This window comes from Phocoena phocoena, chromosome 18 (assembly GCF_963924675.1).
Source record: "Phocoena phocoena chromosome 18, mPhoPho1.1, whole genome shotgun sequence".
Classification (NCBI taxonomy): Eukaryota; Metazoa; Chordata; class Mammalia; order Artiodactyla; family Phocoenidae; genus Phocoena; species Phocoena phocoena.
In genome coordinates, this window is record NC_089236.1 from 24023401 (window position 1) to 24044531 (window position 21131).

General features: G+C 40.3%; 1 protein-coding gene across 1 annotated transcript in view; it reads right to left on the reverse strand.

Annotated features, from left to right (window-relative positions):
- TNFSF11 (TNF superfamily member 11) overlaps window positions 1-16126 on the reverse strand; it is a 33958-nt gene extending 17832 nt beyond the window's left edge. The window contains exons 1-2 of the mRNA XM_065896175.1: window positions 15890-16126; window positions 8751-8918 (exon numbers count right to left, since the gene is read on the reverse strand). Of these exons, the coding sequence (XP_065752247.1) occupies window positions 8751-8918; window positions 15890-16126 (405 nt within the window). The remainder of the gene's footprint in view (window positions 1-8750; window positions 8919-15889) is intronic.
- Between the last annotated feature and the right edge of the window lie 5005 nt (window positions 16127-21131).

The window sequence follows — 21131 nt, forward strand, 5'->3', positions numbered from 1 at the left end:
CTTTTGTAAATAAGGTCCCCAAGTGATTCTTAAGATCAAGCAGGTTTGGAAAACGCTGCTCTAGGGCACGCCATTCTCTCCAGTTCCACAGGCTGTACTTCTCCTAGGACGAGCCACTCCTGGTGGAGCAATCCAACCGTCCTTTACCAAGTCCCCTCCAACTGAGCACCCTCAGTCTTACTGACTTCTGAGCTCAGATCTTAGCTCAAATCTTAGCTCAAGATCCCCATGCCACATAACGAGATGCTCCTCTTTCAGGAACGTCCTTCTTCTTCTCTGTTTCTTTAAAAATGTCAAGCCAGAATATCTTTCCTTCCACCCTGGAGTACTTCTAGCACGAAGATAAGCCCACCTCTGACAACATCACTCCCTGGTTATTTCCCTCGTGCAGACCCTCCTGCCTTTTGCCCTGGGTCTCCCCTGAGATTGAGCGCATCATGGCCAATGGCCCGTTGTTGGGCAAAAGGCAGTAGATGGCCTTGGTTTTGCAGGAAAATTCTGTGGGTCATACTTTGGCTTTCCCATAAAGGCAGCTTTTATAAATGCTAGATATGATTGGGGTTGATTGAATTGCAGTTCCCAAAACTGTTATGGCAGAGATGAAATCCCATTGGAAAACCACTACATGACTAACATCTTGATTTGGGAACATCAGTGCCCCCAAACCCCAAGTTGCCTTGTGGGTTTACAAGAAACTTTCTTGGGACACATACTCTTATATACAAAGGCAAAGAGATAATGAACGGGGTTTAATTTTTCCCCTTGTTTCTGCTGTGTGTGTATTAACTAAAAAGCAAATGAGAAATAATGGCTATGTCACAACTCCAGTGATTACAATTTCATAAACAGTTAAGATCTACTCAACTTTTAATTGATTTCTTATGTACTTTAGTTTTAAAAATGGGAATAGCCTTCCTGTAATAATTGACATTGGAATTCTAAGGAATCAGCTTTACAGATGAAAAAAACAACCACTCAATGTGATGAACTTTCTGGTTTTAAATTAATGTTCTTGAATCCACAAAACCTACTAAAAACTGGACAAGTGAGAATCAAGGTCTATTCACAGATCACAGATGCATATGACTAAATGAGCCTTTGAAAGTTCATCAGAAAGATGCATGCTATTAAATCTACCTTCAAATTTCTCTCTCTTCTGGAATCTAAATAATCTTAAAGTACTTTAACTTTTAGAAAATCCACTTTCCTGCCTTAATAGGGTTTAATGAGTACTGGAGACCACTTATTGTCCCCCTAGAATCCATCCTCTCCTCTCTCCAGTTAGTTATAGGCAACCCCTTTCCTCAAGCTTTGGTGCAAATGGTTGCCCCGCTAGAGACTACAATGTGTAGCCTACTTTGACATGACATCCATGTGTCATTTTATGAATAAGTTCCAGCCAATAAGATGCTACTAGAAATGACTGACGCCTCAACTTCCAGGTACCGCCTTGACTTTTTCTTTCTCCCTTTCCTCTGTCTGGAGATGACAATATATGGAGAAAACAATTTGGATCCAGAGATGGAAGGTACCTGTTGAGGATGGAGGTGCCTTCCTGCCAGCCCTGAACTGCCACCTCCAGGTTATTGCACACGAGAGAAAAAACTTCTATCTGATTTTGTCCAATGAGTGATGAGTCTCTTTGTTAGGGCAGCATAGACTATATGAAATAACAGTGAGTATATGACTGAGGATTGAAGGGCTGTGAGTCTCTGGGTACGTCATTCTCAGTACCAGGAGATAGTTTCATTTATATTGGGAATCCTGCAGGAGATAAGGCCAACTAGGCACTGATTCCCAGGGAATAAAACAAGAGTTCCAGGTAAGAATTAATGGTTCAGTGATTATGGCTCTGGTCTTACTCCCCATTTTCCAGTAAATCTTTGGAGGCTCAGAGACTTACTGACTCCAGGAAATGGTTAGTCAAGAATATGCTAACAACATAGCTTACTGGTAGTCATCATCACCATTGGCTTTTCATATTCTGGGATGAAATAAGAGAGTTTTACAAAAACATATAAGAAGCCAGAGCTGTGTTTTTGGTTCACATTGTAAACCTGCCTCTATATAGTTTATAAGCTATGAAGAGGCAAATAGACCTGGGCAAAACATGATTAAAGCAAGAAGTCCAGATGAACAGAAATTTCAACAAAAATTAACCTGTAGTATGATTATATGGAGGCATTATTGCTTCAGGCTATAATATTAATAATTATCAATTATAACATTGGTGAGACATCCAGTAGATGTGAACCAGGCTTATAACATTCTGAGTGGCTTTGTGAGTTGGTCAATGACTCATGTTTATTTAAAAATATGAGTTTACAGAGTTCAAGAAGTCATCAGTCATTTACTTGTTCTTTTCCTTCAATCTTGGGTCTAAATTAGCTGTGATGTATTCAAATGTGAGCAAAGTGGCTGCAGTTCTCGTCCTGATGGAACTGCAGGTTCGTTCCAAGATCTCTAGGCATTTCTAATTGTGAAGCTTCTTCAGAGAAAAAATTTTAATGCTCCCAAACGCGCATATTTATTTATCTAAGTATTAAATAAAAACGTTCCTGTATATTAGCTACCTTATAAAATATTCACAAAAATATTTTGAAGCCAATATTAAAATATACAGATACATGTAAATCACCTTGCTTCCTTCCAGCATCCTAGGGAGGTCACCCTGAAGGCACTGAACACCCCCCCTTGGAGAGCAAGGTGATTGGTGTGATTGTATATTGATCTCTCTCCTCCCCATCACCCTTTCAGATACATTTCAAAGTAAGTTTCAGGAAGTCTTTCACAAACAGGTACCCAATGTGAAATCAACAAGCAGGCATCCTAACATCCCAGGGCTCAGGATGTATAAATATGTATAAACAGATGGCTTTCCACTGAGACTGGTCGGGAGGTCTGAAGACCAAGTGCTACTCAGGCCTGAGCCCCCTGCACTGCTCCTCGGGCTGGCAGAGGCCAGAGAGGCGGCCAAAGCTGGAGCAAGAATTGCTTTATAAATCGGACACCGTATTTGTACTAGTGTTTTCTTTATTGTCACAGACTGTTATGAGAGACTTTGTAAATTGTGGTTGGTAGGGCTGGATCACTAAGAGGCTTTCAGAGTTCTGTGCTGAAGGGAAAAAAAGCCAAGAAAACCCAGCCACAAACAAAAAAGGCGGAAAGAACAGCATTACTTGTCTGATCAAAGACGGGCTGGGTAAACACCACTTTTTGCACACATAGAATGTGATACTGTGCTTATGTCTAGCATTTGTTACCATGGGATGCAGAGATCTCTCAGTAATGATTGCAGCCACAAAAGTGATTGTGTTTTATGGGTTCACCCAATATCTATATTAGAACTGAAGCTAAGATACAAACCTACTTATGAATGCCTGATACATCCATCCTATTTTTAGCATCAGCAAGAGAAATGAGAAATTTGATTATTCTGACAAGACGTGTAGACTGTCACCTTAACCAATAATCCTCATCAAAGGATAACACATTTGGCAAATCATTATTTGGCCAAGGTAAGAGAAGGGTAAGTCCTTGGTTAAAGGACAAGTTATAGCGAAGTGCCTAGCACAGTGTGTGCACTGAATAAAACTGCTTGAGTCTAATGATAAGATGAATAACGTGTGTCTCCTTCCTAAAGAGTCTCTCGTCTGGGGGAAGAAATGGCATCTTGTACCTCCAAACACACAATGGTATATTATGACAACTTCTTATTCCTTAAAAAGAATTACCTGTGTGTAATATTGTTACCCATGAGTAACAATCGTATAGCACAACAAAAGCAAATATTAAATTAATGAAATAAAGTTCTGCTCATCCTGTAAGTCACACTAGTCTGTTAGTATAATTAAAGCCGTGTGTCTTGGGAATTCCCTGGTGGTCCAGTGATTAAGACTTTGCCTTCCAGTGCAGACGGTGCGGGTTCGATCCCTGGTCGGGGAGCTAAGATCCCACATGCCTCACGGCCAAAAAAACCAAAACATAAAACAGAACAACATTGTAACAAACTCAGTAAAGACTTGAAAAATGGTCCACATCAAAAAATCTTAAAAAAAAAAACCAACTGTGTGTCTTTAATAAGAGGAGTTGACTATTCTTGTCTGCCCACAAATCTTTCTCCTTCTGGCTTCCCGGGCACTGAATCTCTCATAATTAGTGTTACTCATGTGGGATGAGGCACACTGTCCCCAACAAGCTCCTAAAATAGTGAAAATTCTTTCATTAGTGTTCATCAACATCTTTAAGTACAAATTGGCTTATCGTACTCTCTAGACAGTCAGTTAGAAAGCTCAAAGGAAATGGGACAATGAACAAGTAAGTTCTGATGGGGGAGCTAGCAGTGGAAAGTTCACCGAGGGAGCAGAAGTGTAGGACTGCCAGGGAGCAGCTACTGGCCACGTCTCTCCATCTGGCATTTGTTTTCACTTAGGACGTGAGATAAGGCTATCACTTTAAAAAAAACAGCAAACAAACTGTCCTAGTCCCATTTTTGAATAACCCAAATTACACTCACTTATTCAAAATAATTTTCTATTATATTAAATTATACACACACATACATTCACACACATAAAATGAGGTCTACTCCAAGGTGTATGTTCTCGTTCATGGAGTACAGCTTTGCATAGTTCCGTCTTTACATTACCCAGTCCTATTTTAAATGCCTCTATAGAGTTTTCTAGCTTTGTACGTTCCTTGTTAAGCTAATTTTTCAGGCTTTTTAAAAATTATGAATGAAATCTTTCATTCATGTTTTCTAATTATTGTTTGAAATGGGGCAGCTAGTGATTATTACCTATTAACTATTTTTTTAAATAAATAGATTTATTTATTTTTGGCTGCGTTGTGTCTTTGTTGCTGTGCGCGGGCTTCCTCTAGTTGAGGCGAGCTGGGGCTATTCTTCGTTGCTGTGCATGGGCGTCTCATTGCAGTGGCTTCTCTTGTTGCGGAGCATGGGCTCTAGGCACGTGGGCTTCAGTAGTTGTGGCTTGCGGGCTCAGTAGTTGTGGAGCACAGGCTTAGTTGCTCCGCGGCATGAGGGATCTTCCCGGACCCGTGTCCCCTACACTGGCAGGCGGATTCTTAACCACTGTGCCACTAGGGAAGTCCCTACCTATTAAATTTTACAAACTGATTTACTTTGCTCGTAGCTTTTCAGTTCTTTTGAATTTTCCCAAGTATACAATCATATCACATGCAGATTCTACCTTCTATATATTTTATTTCATTCTCATATGTAATTACATTTACTGGCACATTCTGAACAATGTGAAATAACATGGGGACAGTGGGCATCTTTGGTGTATTCCCGATATTAAGAGAAATGCTCCTGTTTTTCATCATTAGCTTTTAGTTTGAGCTATTTAGGATAACATCAAGAATCCATCTCGTTCTGTCTTCTAATGGATTTTAAACATCAGAAATAAGTGCAAAATTTTGTCAATCCCTTCTCAGTGTCTATGAGATGATAACATTTTTCTCCTTTGACCTGTGAAGATGAACCATCTTTGCATTCTCATAGGTAAATGTTAATGGTATCTGTTCTTCTTAATATTACTTATTTTCCAAATTATCTTGGCTAATCTTGCATACTTATTCTTCCGGAGGAAACCCGAAGTATAATTTTTAAGAACCAGAACACCACTGAAATTAAAAGTTTATCTCTTTTTCATTGTAAGGATATACAATATGGGTTGATTTAAACAGAAAATTAGGAGACAATCATTTACCTAACAAGAATTACCTTAATTAGAGGTTCAGCTTTGAACTAACAGATTACCTCTGGTACATGTCAATGTTTATAGATAGACCACTCAGTATTTAGGAGGTGGGATAAAAAACTGACTACTGAAAATGAAACATAAAACAAAAACAATAAAAAATGAATTAGAATTTGTCTTTCTCTGTCTGACTTAACTTCACTAAGTATAATATTCTTTAGGTCCATCCATGTTGCTGCAAATGGCAATATTTCATTCTTTTTTTAAATATATCATTTACATGTGAAATCTAAAAAACAATACAGAAGAATGTATATGCAAAAACAGAAACAGACTCACAGACAGAAAACAAACTTGTGGTTACCAGAGGGAGAGGGGGAGGGAAGGAGGGACAAATTAGGAGTATGGGATTAACAGATACAAACTACTATACCTAAAATAGAATAAGCAACAAGGATTTACTGTACAGCCCAGGGAATTATATCCAACATTTTGTAATAACCTATAATGGAATATAATCTGAAAAAAAACTGAATCACTTTGCTGTATACCTGAAACTAACATAATATTGTAAATCAACCATACTTCAATAAGAAAACAATGGCAAATTGAGTATTAGATTTCACAATATATAGCTCAGTAGACCCTCTTTTTCCCAACGTAGATCAGGATTTTTGACGATAATTTTAAATTGAGGGTCTTGCAAATGTTATGTCCTTCTCTCCTCCACTAATACACTATCCTTCAACATATAGCTTAAAATGCCTTAAGAATAGGCTGTTTAATTACTTACTGTATTAATTAAATTAATTAATTATACATCTTAAATAGACCTAGAAGTTTCCTAAGGATAGTATATAATCAACATGTTTACTGCTGCTGGTGATAAAAATGTCACAGTGGTTTTCTGCAACTTGCTTCAGTGTCCTATTGTTTTGTCCTATTGCATGTTCAGAAAAATGATCAAACCTGCTCTATCTAAACTTTTAAAGTATGTCTTTGATTAAATCATCAACAATGACAATGAATTAGTAATAATGGTGATAAAAGTAATATATAAACATTTAATGAGTGCATACTATATTTCCAGTACTGTGCTTAGGTCCTCTACATCTTTTATTTCAAATCAGCCACAGTCCTGCTACGGAGGGATTGTAAGCTCCACTTTTTAAAGATAAGGAAGCCAAAGCGAAGAAATGTTAAGTATTTTCCAAGATCACATTTATTTAATCATAAGTCTATCTGACTTCACATGCCACAATTTTTCCCACAAAATATATATGAATTAAGATGATGTGAGCAGAGGTAAATACAGTATAGTAGCCATTCAAATGTCCAATTTCTTTCCATAGTAAAAAGTCAGAAGTTACTCATTTTTCTCTTATTTTTAGTAGTTTAATTTTTTGCAAAAGCAGAAAAAGAAAATGTTATAGAATTTTAAAAAATGAATTAGACTAGTGGAATTGCTGTTGCTATAGCTCAAAAGTTACAAAGTAAGATAAAAAGATCAAATTTAAACGCACATTTTAAAATATGCATCTACTGCGTAAAGCTAAGCACCTACACACTATAACGAAAATGTACTATTTTTAAGCAACAGCTCTTATAGATATTAGAACGATATGTACTTCCTGGATTCTATGATGTATTCTTTTTATATTTCAGAATCTCTGAAACTGATGCAACGAGAATCTATAATGATCATGTTTAATTCTCCAGTTAAAATTTTTTTCTTTCTTTGTGATGCATGAAATAAAGTAAGCTGAAAATTCGTGGTATCTTAGATTTGTTGAAATATAGCAAATATCAGTTTTAAGGGTTATACAAAACAGCTTTATCGCCCTACTTCTACGTCCAATACATATCCTGTTTTTAAAAAATGCTATTTCTATTTGTGAAACTTTAAAAAAAGAAACTATTTCAATTTTAGTTTAGATTTAAGGCATTTGCGAACTTTAGTATTTACTCTAAGATGATCAGAGATAGCCCAGGGAGTTGCAAACTAGACGTTGGGATGTATGAGCGGATGCAAGAATCCATGCAGATGTGCACGCAAGTATGCAATGTATACAGATGTGCATGCACTGGAGTCACGGGATTCTACCCGGTTCTTGGGGAGAAGTAAAATAATTGCGAGGCTGCAGAATTCTCAAGTGACTTTATCCGGGAAAGTAAAACAGGCAGTTATTACAGGGTTTCTCAATTGAGGCTGTCGGTGTAGAGAAGTCCTCCGTCTTCTCTGTCCCCATCTCCTCCCTTCTCACCCAGCTCTCCCGGAGAATGAAAAATGGACAGAGAATTTCCATCTCACCCACCACATCAATTCCTGCTCTACGCGCTTTACCCCCTCACTTCGGATGACAACAGTGGACCAGCTATAGTTATTCTCAACAGAGACCTGGATCCATAGATGTGGAATAGAGGTTCCTACCATTGCAAAACCAGATATAAAGGAAGTAGCCCAGCAGAGAATCCTGTGAGCTAAAGGAATGTCTTCTAAGGCTGGGAATTCAAACTAGCAAACTGACCCAATGACTACCACAAACCATGTTTGTCCTCTTTCCAAGTGTGAATGTAAATCCCTCCTCCAAAATAAGAGAAGAAAAGAAAGAAAGGAAGAAAAGAAAGAAGAAAGAAAAGAAAGAAAGAAAGAAAGAAAGAAAGAAAGAAAGGAAGGAAGGAAGGAAGGAAGAAAGAAAGAAAAAGAAAGGGAGAGAGAGGGAGGGAGGGAGGAAGGAAGGAAGGAAGAAAGAAAAAGAAGGAAAGAAAGAAAGGAAGAAAAGGAAGGAAGGAAGGAAGAAAGAAAGAGAGAGAAAGGAAGGAAAGAAAAGAATATTTGCATGAATGTTGCTGGTCACCAAAACTAACCACTACCAACTTCAAAAGAATTCTGCTAATCCCGCAAAAAATTCTCTTTTACAAATTATTAAAATAAAAAAGAACAAAGTCAACAGCACTTAGCCAGTTTTAATTTTCAATATTAGGAGAGTCAGTGAGGGCCCTTGACTTATCTCAATGTGGACTCACCTTTTGCACAGCTGCTTGAAAGGCCTGTTTAATTCTCTTACACGAATCAGGTACTAATTTTGAGTCTTGACTCTCCAGAGTTGTGTCTTGCAAATCCGTGTTTTCATGGAGTTTGAAAATTCTATTAATGCAGTGAGTGTCATCTTCTGATATTCTATTAGGATCCATCTGAGGGGGGAAAAATGTGAGGACGTCAGAGTGGTTATCACTGATCATTCTGTTATTTAATGAAGTATGACTTAAGGACAAAAGAATTCATTCTTGCAAGAGTCATTATGTCCCCAACAACTAATAGTTAATACAATTACCATCGAGTTGGTGAAAAAATTGACTTCTAATTCATTTTTATGAGTAGCTGACTACCATCCACAACACACCTGTATACATGTGATTCATGGGGAAATTATCAAAATCGTCTGACATTGTAAAAGTGCTCACTGAGGGGAGGGGAATCAAAGAAATTACATGTGTTCAGTACAGAGAGAGACAGCCTTTTATCTTTAAGTCCCCACCCCATGCAGCACGCTATGTGGGATTATGAAGCCCACTTGGATGTTCAAAGCATGAAACTTATATAAATCAGGTGAAATTAACATCATGTTCAGTTGCCATGTTTGCCTGGCCTTTTCCCTTAATCAATGTGTGGTTTTTTGGGGGGGGGTTTTGTGGTACGCGGGCCTCTCACTGCTGTGGCCTCTCCCGTTGCGGAGCACAAGCTCCGGACGCGCAGGCTCAGCGGCCATGGGTCACGGGCCCAGCCGCTCCGCGGCATGTGGGATCTTCCCGGACCGGGGCACGAACCCGTGTCCCCTGCATCGGCAGGCGGACTCTCAACCACTGCGCCACCAGGGAAGCCCCAATGTGTGTTTTAATCAGCTGAAGAAGGGAGGGAGAAATCCATTTCCTAGCCCCAAAGAAAATCTAAAGCCAGAAGCATAATTTCCCTTTTCGTTGAACCTCTCATCAGTTTTCTTAACCTGGCGTGGTACGTCTGTCAGAGGGGGCCTGAGAATGTGTGTGGTGGTATTTGGTGTGAGCTGGGATGAGGAGGGCTCATGGTGTGAGCAAGCTCTATGGATACATGCTGAGGGGATGCTAAAATTCTTGTAGTGTACTAGATAGTCTCACCCAAAATATCCCCATTACGTTATTAGCTGGTCCCCTGGTTAAAACAGGTGCCAACATAAGCATTTCTTCAAGTATTACTCTTTTCTTAAAATTGTCTGCCAGCTCCTCCTGGGGCTCCTACAAGCCTTTGTAGTGGTTTCAACTGCCAAGTACATAGTAGAGGTAATTAGCTACCTGATTGTTTTAATTGGTTTAATTTTTAAGTGGTTTAATTTATTGTCCTCTTCTTTCAAAAAGTTCAAGGTACTTCATGTGCATTTGCTTATGACTAGGTACAGGCTAGATGAAAAAAAGGGAAAATTATGTAAGTTTCCAATAACCAAAGCCCAGTCAATTCATATCAAGTCTCTCATTCCCTGGTTTAATCATCTTTTTGAAAGTCATCAGAAGATGTGCAGGTTTATTAACCAGCTGTCAGAAGGAAGCTAAGAAAGTACCCTATCCATACCTGAGATTCTCAAAATGAAATAACAGCCTTTCAACAAACGTACACCCGCTAATACAAATTTTATCATTCCACTTTTGCACGGTGTGACTCGGGAAGCAAAACTATTTGCAATCCAAGTTTACTTTTTATTTCTTTAAAATAATTAGTATGAATCAGAATACCTGAGATTTTATATAAGGCAAGTGTTCAATTCCATACTTTTTTGAAAAAGCTCACTTATACCGATATGTTTCACAAAAAACCAGAGAAGCCTGGACAACTGATATGAAGAGTCGTTGGGTTCAGACCCCAAGAAAGAAGAATGCTGCAGAGGCCTCAGCTGGCTCACCACCAGAAAGCCGCTGAGCTAAAGGAACAGTGTGATATTAGTGGGGAAATGCCTGGGTACCCTAACATTGGTTAAGCTCCAGTCCCGCTGACAAGCTAAGTGCCATCAACAGAAGTAGCAGTACCGGCGACCCTTGCTATGGAAACTATAGTCCAATCACTTGCAGCGTTACAGGCTCACCCAGAATTTGTGAGAAATGCAGACGCTCAGGCGCCACCCCAGACAGTGCCTGTGAATCTGCATTCTAACTAGATCCCAGGTGATTCTGATGCACGTTAAAGTTTGAGAAGTAATGCTTTCAAATACCAAAGACACAAATATCGATTGTCTGCTATTAAACTGTCTCCAAATTTCTTTGGACACCAATTTTAAAATTTTTTCACAAGTAATACCGATTAGTATTAATACAAAATTACTGAAATGGTCAATGATGGCTAAGGGTTTAATGCAAAGAAATATAATGCAAAGATTTTTGTCTCTTCTCTCTTAAAAATATGTCCATGCCCAGGTCCCACCCTTGGCCAATTTAATCAATATCCCTAAGGGGAGAGGTCAACTGAGTCTCTCTCCCCAAGTATTTCTAATGTGCAGGTAAGAACCACTGTTTCAGAAAGACATTAGAGCTAAAACATATATAAAATGTCACCAACTGTTTTCCCAAATGAAAGTATGGCATAATTAATTTTGATATACTCACTTATTTTGTTTATTTAAGGGTCATATGTTAGAGTTTCATTTTTATTATTTTTTAAAATTTATTTTATTGAAGTATAGTTGATTTACAATGTTGTATTAGTTTCTAGGGTACAGAAAAGTGATTCAGTTATACATATATATAACAGTTTGCATCTGCTAATCCCAAACTCCCACTCCATCCCTCCCCAACCCTGCCCGCCCTCCTGGCAACCACAAGTCTGTTCTCTATGTCTGAGTCTATTTCTGTTTCGTAAATAAGTTCATCTGTGTCATATTTTAGATTCCACATATAAGTGATATCATATGGTATTTGTCTTTCTCTGACTCACTTCACTTAGTATGATAATCTCTAGGTCCATCCATTTTGCTGCAAATAGCATTATTTCATTCTTTTTATGGCTGAGTAATATTCCACTGTGTATATGTACCACATCTTCTTTATCTATTCATCTGTCAATGGACATTTAGGTTGTTTCCATGTCTTGGCTAATGTGAATAGTGCTGCTATGAACATAAGGTTGCATGTGTCTTAGAAATTTATTTTTAACCTGCAAGCGAATGCCTTTCTTATTCCAGTGCCCTTGCAGCTCTCCTTTCCTGAAGATGGAGACCAGGAGAAAGGGTGGTGTAGAGGTGCAGGGGTGTAGGGCCAGCAACACACACAGGCAAATGATGGCCTCTGCTCCTGTGGTCTCAGCACTGCAGGAGCTGCAGGGCAGGGCGTCGGACTGATGCTGGACCCTCCACATTACTCACCGAGCGGCTGGACAAATGTAACCTCTCCCCTAACAACCCATCCCCTGACACAGCAGTCTGGATAGAAAATTTATATGATGGAAAAATTGCACTTTTTAGTCTATTTTAGCCACTAACGAGATCATTTACACATTAAAAATTAGAAAAAGGTATATTTCTAGTGCTGCAAATCATTTGAAAAGCTTTTTCAGTAAATTCAACATGCAAAGCCCTAGGCTGGATGCTGTAAAGAAGGTAGTGAGCAAAACGGGCAGTCCTGACCTTCAAGGAACTTACACTCGACAGAGGAACGAAGAAACTCATCCAAAATTCACAGTAAAAAAAAAAAAAAAAATCACAGTAAACAGTAAATGAATTCATTGTACCTAGAAATGACTGAAAATATTAAGTGGATCTTGAATATCTGATTTAAACTGGACTTCAAAAATACAGTGATCAGATGATGTAGTTCATGTGAAAGGAACTCAATCTTTAAAAAAAAAAAAAAAAACTTCCTTGAAACTTAATCATCTGTAGGGTTAAATGAGGCAGGATGCTAGACATTTGTGCTACTTTGTTTTCTGTTTTTTTCAAGCAGGCAGCCTACACACCTCCACATCAGATTTCCGGTTCTCCTGTTTGGGTAACAGCCCAGGGAGGTTGGTGTACATATTGGGGGTTTGGCGGAAGGGGTTAAAAGGGGACAGAGATTGAGTTTCCTGAAAAGCTTATCTTGTAGCTAAGCTCTAAACTTTGAATATGGTTATATGGATGCTTAAAAAAAAAGGGCACATAAATTTTAAAAGCAACTTTTTGTAAGGGTTTTTTTTTTCTTTGTAAACCAAAGTATGAATACTATGTGGTAAATATATAGCACAAGCCACATGCTTTTTTCTTTGGCAAGGTTGGTAGGGGAAAAGCTAATCTACACTGGATCTAGTACTTTTTTTTTTTTTTTTTTCTTAATCTAGGCACAAGCCATCTACAAACATTCAGGAGGCTGATTCACATTTAGCTATTCAAACATGAGTGGAGCGGGGGAAAGTTTTTTGTCACTATAATTTTTACATTATTTGGGGGCATTTTTCTAAATGCATTTAAAACTAAATTGAATTGTTTTTTCTTGAGGATTTGCATGGCTCCCCCCTCCCATCTTTAAACAAAAACAATAAAACCGGCTCCTCTTCTTTTCTTTTTTTTTTTTAACTGTTAACTGCAAACATATTACCTGATATTAGATGATTTCATTCTAGTTCAAACACATTCAGAAGCCCCAAGTAGTTGACCCACAAATTTAGTAGAAATCAAAAAACTATCTCTTATTTGGTACCAAGTTCTAAACCAAGGAAGCTGATATAAGTGAAAATGTTAAATCAGTGTCAGGTCAAACTGAATCTACTCTCTCAACTAGAACTTTGAAAGAAGGCTTCCAGCATATGTAAAAGTGGAAAGAATTGTAGACTTGTAGAACCTCCAGGTACCCATCACCGAGCTTCAGCAATTACCAGTGCATGGCCAATCTTGTTTCATCTATAAGCAATCACTTCCCTGTTCCCCAGGCTCCCCACCTATTATTTTGCAACGAATTCCAAATATCTTATTTCATTTGTAACTACTTCCGAATGTATCTCTAAATGATTAGGACCCCTTTCAGTATTAACTGTAGATACCGTACTCAGCAAAACGTAACCACATCTAGTGGAGTATCCTCCTATGAAAACATTCCTCCTAATATTACTTCTTAACTGAAGGAGATGACCTTTTAAAAATGTAATACACAGTTGGATTCAGAGTAATGGTTAATATATATTTGCATAAGTCTTGGAGAAGCCCAATCTTCATGGCATTTAGGAAAACTGTACCCAGAAATTCGATGACATTAAATTCTCCATCTGAAAATTTTCTATCCATGTGACATCAAGATTGCTAGATGATCATCAGAAAGCTAGAATCCTCAGCCCACCAGGCCATTAATATTGAGAATGCCTACAAAGAAGCTGAACACTTTCTTCAACAGCCCAACAGGTCATTCTTTCCTAGACGGTCACGCCGATTTCCATGGTTCCTGCCCACCTAAGCTGTCCCTGGTCCCTAGAACTCATTCATTCCCTACTGCTCTTTCAGTGCTGAATACTCACTTCACTACCACTGCTATGAAAATGCCATAACCCCAGATTGTTAGAAAAGATAAAAGAGAACTACTGAATCTTCTGTCCCTTTTCTGAATGCTTCTCTCTTATTGGACTAAGAATTTAAAGTCTTTTGTTATAGACCCCTTCATTACCTGGCATCGCAATGCACACAGTACGTGCACATTGTATGTTGAATAAACGATTCTTAATTCATATTCCATACCATTTAAGAGTGGCATGTGCAGTGCAGGCACTCAATATACAGACATTAAATGGTGGGGCGGGGCAGGGGGAGGAGGGGGACAGGACCACATGCTGGATGAGAAAACGGATAAATCACTCATTCTTGGCCGCAGGATACTCCAATGAAAGAAAAATGTTTCATCACTTTCATCCAGATTTGTGTAATCTATATTGCAAGTAAACCACCTGAAAGTTGTAGTTTTAGAAAAACTTCCTCTCAATAGGAAAAGATTATTTTTATTAACATACAAATACAAATTTTCTAAAGCACTGCACATAGTATGTCTACCTTTTAGTAGATAAACTAGTTCTATAAAATGCAAATTAGTGGATACTGAATATTTAACAAAAAGCCTATGATGACAAGTAACGGAGTTCAAGACCCTGGCACACGTCCAAATCCCATACAGCCCAGGCAATGCCTTGTTCTGATGCGTTCAATTTGGTTTAGTAATCACCTTTGAATCTGAAAACCAATGAAGTCCAAACCCAAGTCTCTTTTCCCATAAAAAAAAAAAAATGCACAGTCAGCCCCCCACTTCCTTTGAGAAAGAGTTCACAGCACCAGACAAGAATACTTGAATGAATCCAACCAACTGCACTGCAATTTCCAAGAAAACACAAGAGCATAAACCACCAGAAAGCATAACAAATTTACCCCTTCCTTTCTACTATCTCTCTGCTGTTCCTAACCGGCTTCCTCACCTTTGAAAAGCTGGTTACTTGCTAGATTGTCGCTAGGCTGTGCCGGGGGAGAGAACACCTCCACACACACTTTGCTTCCTTCCTCCGCCCACTTAGTGGGAAGGCACGAGGGCCCTTCTTTCTTCTCTCACTCCGCGCGAGCGGAGCCCGGGTCCTAAGACCAGGCTTCTCTGGCCGCGCAATGTCTTTCGGTCCATCTGGCGACTTGGGAATCGCCCCCCGGGGCTCCAGCGGCTGCCGGCAGCGCACGCACTGCGCGGTGCAATACAACCAACCCCAGGACCCCAAATCCTCCCGGGGGTGGGTGGGAAGGGAAAGGGTCGATTCCCAACGGTAGGCGTTCAATTGTTTTTCCTGAGTGGACCTAAGTTCATTCTTTGCTTCAAGTGGGAGGTGGAAGCAGAGAAAAGTGTGCAGTCGTTTCCCGAAGAGGTGAGCGGCCAATGCGGTCTCGCCGGGGGAAATTCAAACGCACCAGGCCTGGCGAGCTCAGCTTCGGCGCGCAGGGGGCCGGGTGCGTGCGCGAGGACCAGAGGCCAGCGCTCCGGGTCCCGCGCCTGGCTGTCCCCCAGCCGGACGCTCCCTTTTTAGGGTCACTTTCCCCTCTCCAGATATGCAAGCTCTGGGGAGTCAAGCCGGGGAACTAGACTCCGTCGCCTGCAAAGTGCTGGAGGATGAAGGCGGGTGCGCCCCGCCCGCGCGCCCCTGGGAGGCGAGCACTCACCTGCGCTCGGAAGTAAAGGAACAGGGCGACGCTGCACGCGACCTGGCCCAGCCCCAGCCCCAGCAGGGCCACGAACGTGGAGCGGGAGGCGGCGGCGGAATGGTGCGGGGCGGGCTGCGCGGGCGGCGGCGGCGGCGGGGCGTGCAGGGCGCCCTCGTGCGGGGCGCCGGAGCCGCCGCTGCCCATCTCCTCGGAGGCGCGCAGGTATTTGGTGTAGTCTCGGCTGGCGCGGCGCATGGCGCTCGGCCCGCCTCGCTCCGGCGCTCGCCTCCCTCCGGGACTGTTCTGCCGGCGGCCAAGTGCAAAGGCAGCGCAGAGCCGGCGCGCGGCCAGGCGGGCCTCGACGTAGGGGCGCTCAGAGCCGGGCGCTGCTCCTGGGGCGCGCGGGCGAGCGAGGAGGGTGCCGGCCGCCCCAACTCTTATAAACCGCTTCGGGAGGGCTGGCCCCGGGAGCCAATCAGCCCCGGCCGAGCCTGCCTCTTCCACTCCCACCCCTGGCTCCCCTTCCTTCCTTTCGCCCTCCCTCCCTTGCTCTCTCCCTGAAAGACCTCCTCCCTCCCCATCGGGGCCCTCGGAGGAGGAGGCTGTGGGTGGTTCTAGCGGTTCCAGAGGCCACTTGCCCATCCTCAGCGGCCTTTCTGGAGGTCCAAGAGATGGGCTGGGGGAGATGCAAATGAATGCCTTGGTCAAGGACAAAGGTGACATCGCAGACATTCCTGGGGCAGTTGGCATCCCCGAGCCTCAGTTTCCCCTATAGGATTTAGAAAATTGGACTTGGTGATGTCTGAAGGCCCTTCCTATTTGCCTCTCCTCCTCCCACCACCCCCCTTACATTTTTTTTTTTTTTTTTTTTAGCAAGGAACACCCTCAGAGATCCTGAGGGTGCAGCCTCTAGCATGTTTCCAAATATAGGTTCCGAAATATGTATTTTGGCAGGCTTAGGAAACCAGAACCCACTTCCCAAACCCCTGTTTCTGCACCCTCAGAGTGGCTTTAAATGAGGCAGATTTTGAATGCGGCAGCAGAGAGCCGATAGGCACCAACTGTGACTTAAAAAAAGAAATTTGGTACAGAGAGAGGGGTAGGACCCAGTAACTTTACGTATAGGACCATATATATGAAGAGAGTTGAGTCACATGCCATTCCTACTGCTCGATAGTTACTCTCCTTCAGTGTCCTAAAAATAAGAGAGGTACACACCCAGAGGCGGGCCACCCAGGAGCACTCATCCAGCTGTCAGTCAGGAAAGAAAGATGTTACTCAAAGCTGAGGTGTAATTAAATGTTGGTTTCCTTGCTAAGGACAACTTTTTTAAAAGTCTGTCTTCAGAATTGTGCCCCTTGGTAAGAAAATGAGAATACGAACATTGCTCACAGATTCTGATACAACTTCAGCAGGAAAGAACAGAGGTACTGGCCAATTGAAACACCTATAAAAACTTAGGATGTTTTCACTTTTTGTTACTACGTTTGAATTTTGTGTCCTCTTTCTGCATAGTTTTCGAAAGGGCATTTCCTAGGGAAGATTTTTTCACAAATGGCACATCTCTGAGTTACGAAAACTCGTGTTCGCAATTAAACACTTAGCACGTGTTGAGGAAGGGCAACTAGGATGGGTAAAACTAAACACCCAAATGAAATGATTTGTTCAAATTCAAAGATGCTTTTAGCATTCATTTGTGTATGCATCTCAAGTCTGATGAGGAAAGAGGGAAAAAAACAATTTTCAAACTCCAATCGAGAAACAACAAATGTTGATCTTCTATTCCATGCAGTCTGGGCCTCTTCTTACTTTTTGTTGGTTAACTTAGGGAAGTAACGGTTGTTTTCCCTCTCTCTTCCTTCTCCTTTTTCTTCTTTTGGGAAACAATTCTATATTTCATCCTTTTTATAAATCTCTACTAGAATCAAAGATTTTAAAAAATGTGTTATAACAGCTAAACCCACAGTGACTTTACTGTCTAGCCCTTTCCATTCTTTTTCAATGTTTTATACATGTCTTTTATTCCTTGGCATCTTGATCCTCAGATTAGAAGAAGTTCCCTCAAATCAATGAATCTGTTCAGTTGTGTTTGACCTAGTCGCTCCATGGATAGGACTGTATATTACATTCCTACAGAGTTCTTCATGCGACATTCCTCCTGCAAGGCAGTTATTTTCCTTTCCTATCCTAAAGGTGTCATCCCTCTGTGTTCCCGCATCCACAGGCTGGATTGGAAGCTCCACTGTCAGTCCACTTGTTGCTTCTTCAAAGGTAATGAAACTTTCTGGCCTATTAATTAATTAATTTGTCAACATTTCACTCCCTAATTAACTCGACATTCGCTTAATAAAAGGGGTGGTCCCGTGGTCGGCTTCGCTTGGAAAATCCTGCGTTAAACAAAATTAGTTGTTTTTTGTTGAATGCGGATCATGTCAGTGACATGAATGTACAAATGTATTTTGTAAATCTCCAGAAAAGGGGTTTGGTATTTTCTGTTTTTCAAAAAGTTTTCATCTTTTTTTTTTTTTTTTTTTTTTTGAGGGGATGGGAGGTTCACATATCAAGGGTTTAAGAAACAAAATTTGGTAAAAACCAGATGAGAAACATCTGTAGAACACGAATGGACAGTGCAGTACAAATGGCCTGAATGTCAGTAAAATAATCAGTAGCCCGGGGAACCTACAAGGACTGAACGAACAGGAAGAGAAGAGACCAGAACAGGACCATAGAGGATACTGAAGACTGTCAGATTGGAAAAAAGCACTCAGATCCATTTTATTTAATTTTAATTTTTTAAATTTTTATCTTATATTGGAGTATCGTTGATCAACCATGTTGTGTTAGTTTCAGGTGCACAGCAAAGTGATTCTGCTATACATATCCGTGTATCTATTCTTTTTCAAATTCTTTTTCCATTTAGGTTATCACAGAGTACTGAGCAGCGTTCCCTGTGCTATACAGTACAGATCCTTTCTAGAGCATCATGCCGGCCATCCAAAGCATTTCCACAGACCTGCAGTTTTCTGTCCTCGCCAGGGCTTCATGGAGCCCCTCTTAAACACCACTGGCCCAGCAGGTGACTCTCAAGCTCCTTACCATGTTTCAGATCAACTTCTGGTTCCTATTGCTTCATTGCCTCACTTTTTCCCCCTGCAGCCTTACACTTTATGCCCCAGCAACACAGGACTGCTTGCACCCTCCCATTTCTTGCCTTTATACCTTTGGTCATTCAGTGTCTTCTACCAGGATTGATCACCCTGACTTTTTCACCTGATTATTGCCTTATCTTCAAACATTCAGTTAAGGTCCCTTGTCCTTAGGAAGCTTTTCCTGATAGCCCACCACTGCCAGGCTGTCTGTCACGCCCCACTATTTCTATCTGATTCTTTATTACATGATGTGCATAGGTTCACCATAGTTCTGAAACTTCTTTTTATGATCTTTACTTTGCTTCTCTGTCTCACCTGCTAGGACTGTAAGCTCCCTGAGGGAAGTCACGACCTTTGTATTCCTACTGCCTTAACACAGTGCTTCATGAAGCTCTGTGAAATGAGTGAGTAAAAAGAAAAAGAAAATAAACGTTTCTGACATTCCAATAACAGAGGGCTGAACTGGGGAGAACACTAAGTGTTAAATAGAAAACTACCCCAAATAACATCACTCTCTAATTATACTGATAACCTAATCTGACTAGGAAAACATACAGCAAACTTAAGGGCATAACATGCCCAGACAATAAGGAGAAATAGTTATGTATTTTTGAAGACTAATATTGTAGAATTTTATTATCAAGCTTACAGAACTTAAGAAAGTTTGAACCTGAGTGACTTTCAGATTTTATGTAATTATCTATACACTAGCAGCTCTGAAACTTTTTAGTCTCAGAATCTGTTTACTCTCTTACAATGGAAACCTCCAAAAGCTTTTTTTTAATGTGAGTTGTAGCTGTCAATATTTACCACATTAAAAATTCAAACAGAGAAACGTTTGCTCATTTGCGGTAACAACATTAACATTATTTATGAAACATAGATGATTTTAAAAATAAAAGTGAATAGGATTGCATTGTTTATGTTTGCAAATCTCTTTAATAGAAGACAGCTGTATTCTTCTGTCTGCTTCTGTACTCACTCTGATGTGATACATTATTTTTCTCAAAGTGTATGAAGAAAATACAGCCTCACACCAACATATAGTTAGAAAAAGGAAGAATATTTTAATTGCCTTTTCTGATAATTGTGGTGTTTTCCTTTTCTACTACACCAGAACTCAACAAGTGGTCACTTCTTAGCCATTATTTGCACTATGGAATCTAAAACCATCCGTGGAGTTTCCCTCCTCTGTTACAATAATATCCATTGATCTATATTTTTATTTGAATGGTTCTCTTACCCAGGGATGATTTGTAACACTGGTCATTTGGAAAATATTCATTCACTGAGTTCCACAGATTTTCTAAGTGTTGACATATTTCATTATACAATATCAAAAACCTACATTCACTAATATCACCACTGATTTTATCAGGAAAGTCTTTAGTATTGGGAAGCTGTTAAGTTCACAGAGGCAAATAGGAGTTTTTCAAAGTTCTAATTTGTCCTTGAAAGCTTGAATTGTATTGGCAACAAATACTGCCGATTGCTTTTCTTGAACTGACAGAGTCACTTTGTTCATTTTTCAAATGAACAAATACCCAAGTCTGAAAAGCATAAATGTTTGTCATTAATTCATCTTGCAACTTGAACAATGACTTGAATGCCTTTTCTCATGACAATCCTTCTTAGTTATGTAGCAGAAGTGCTTCAATGCATACATCCCATTTTGTCCCATGTAATATAAAAAAATGTAGATTCAAGTATTAAGACTTAATAAAAATAATAGTTTTTACTCCATCAAAGATTTTTTTTTAAAAAAACTCTGAAGTGTGTAGCAGTGAAGAATACATGACTACTAACACAGTTTTCATGTCAACTGTACTGATTTATGCTATGGCTCCAGCATTTTATACATTATGCAAATGCCTACAAAGTAGAAAAGCAAGTTATGATCTTAGTATTACTATAAAGGTAGCTCAGATCTTGAGGATCCCCTGAATGGGTCTCAGGGACCTCAGAGGTCTGAGGACCACACTTTGAGAACCACTGATCTGTTGGATGGAGGCATATGTTGGCACACTCTACATAGTCCAGCCTAGTTCTGTTAGATGTGGCAAACACTTGGTCAAAAGGTCTTGGAGACAGTTTTAAATAGGTTAAGAGAT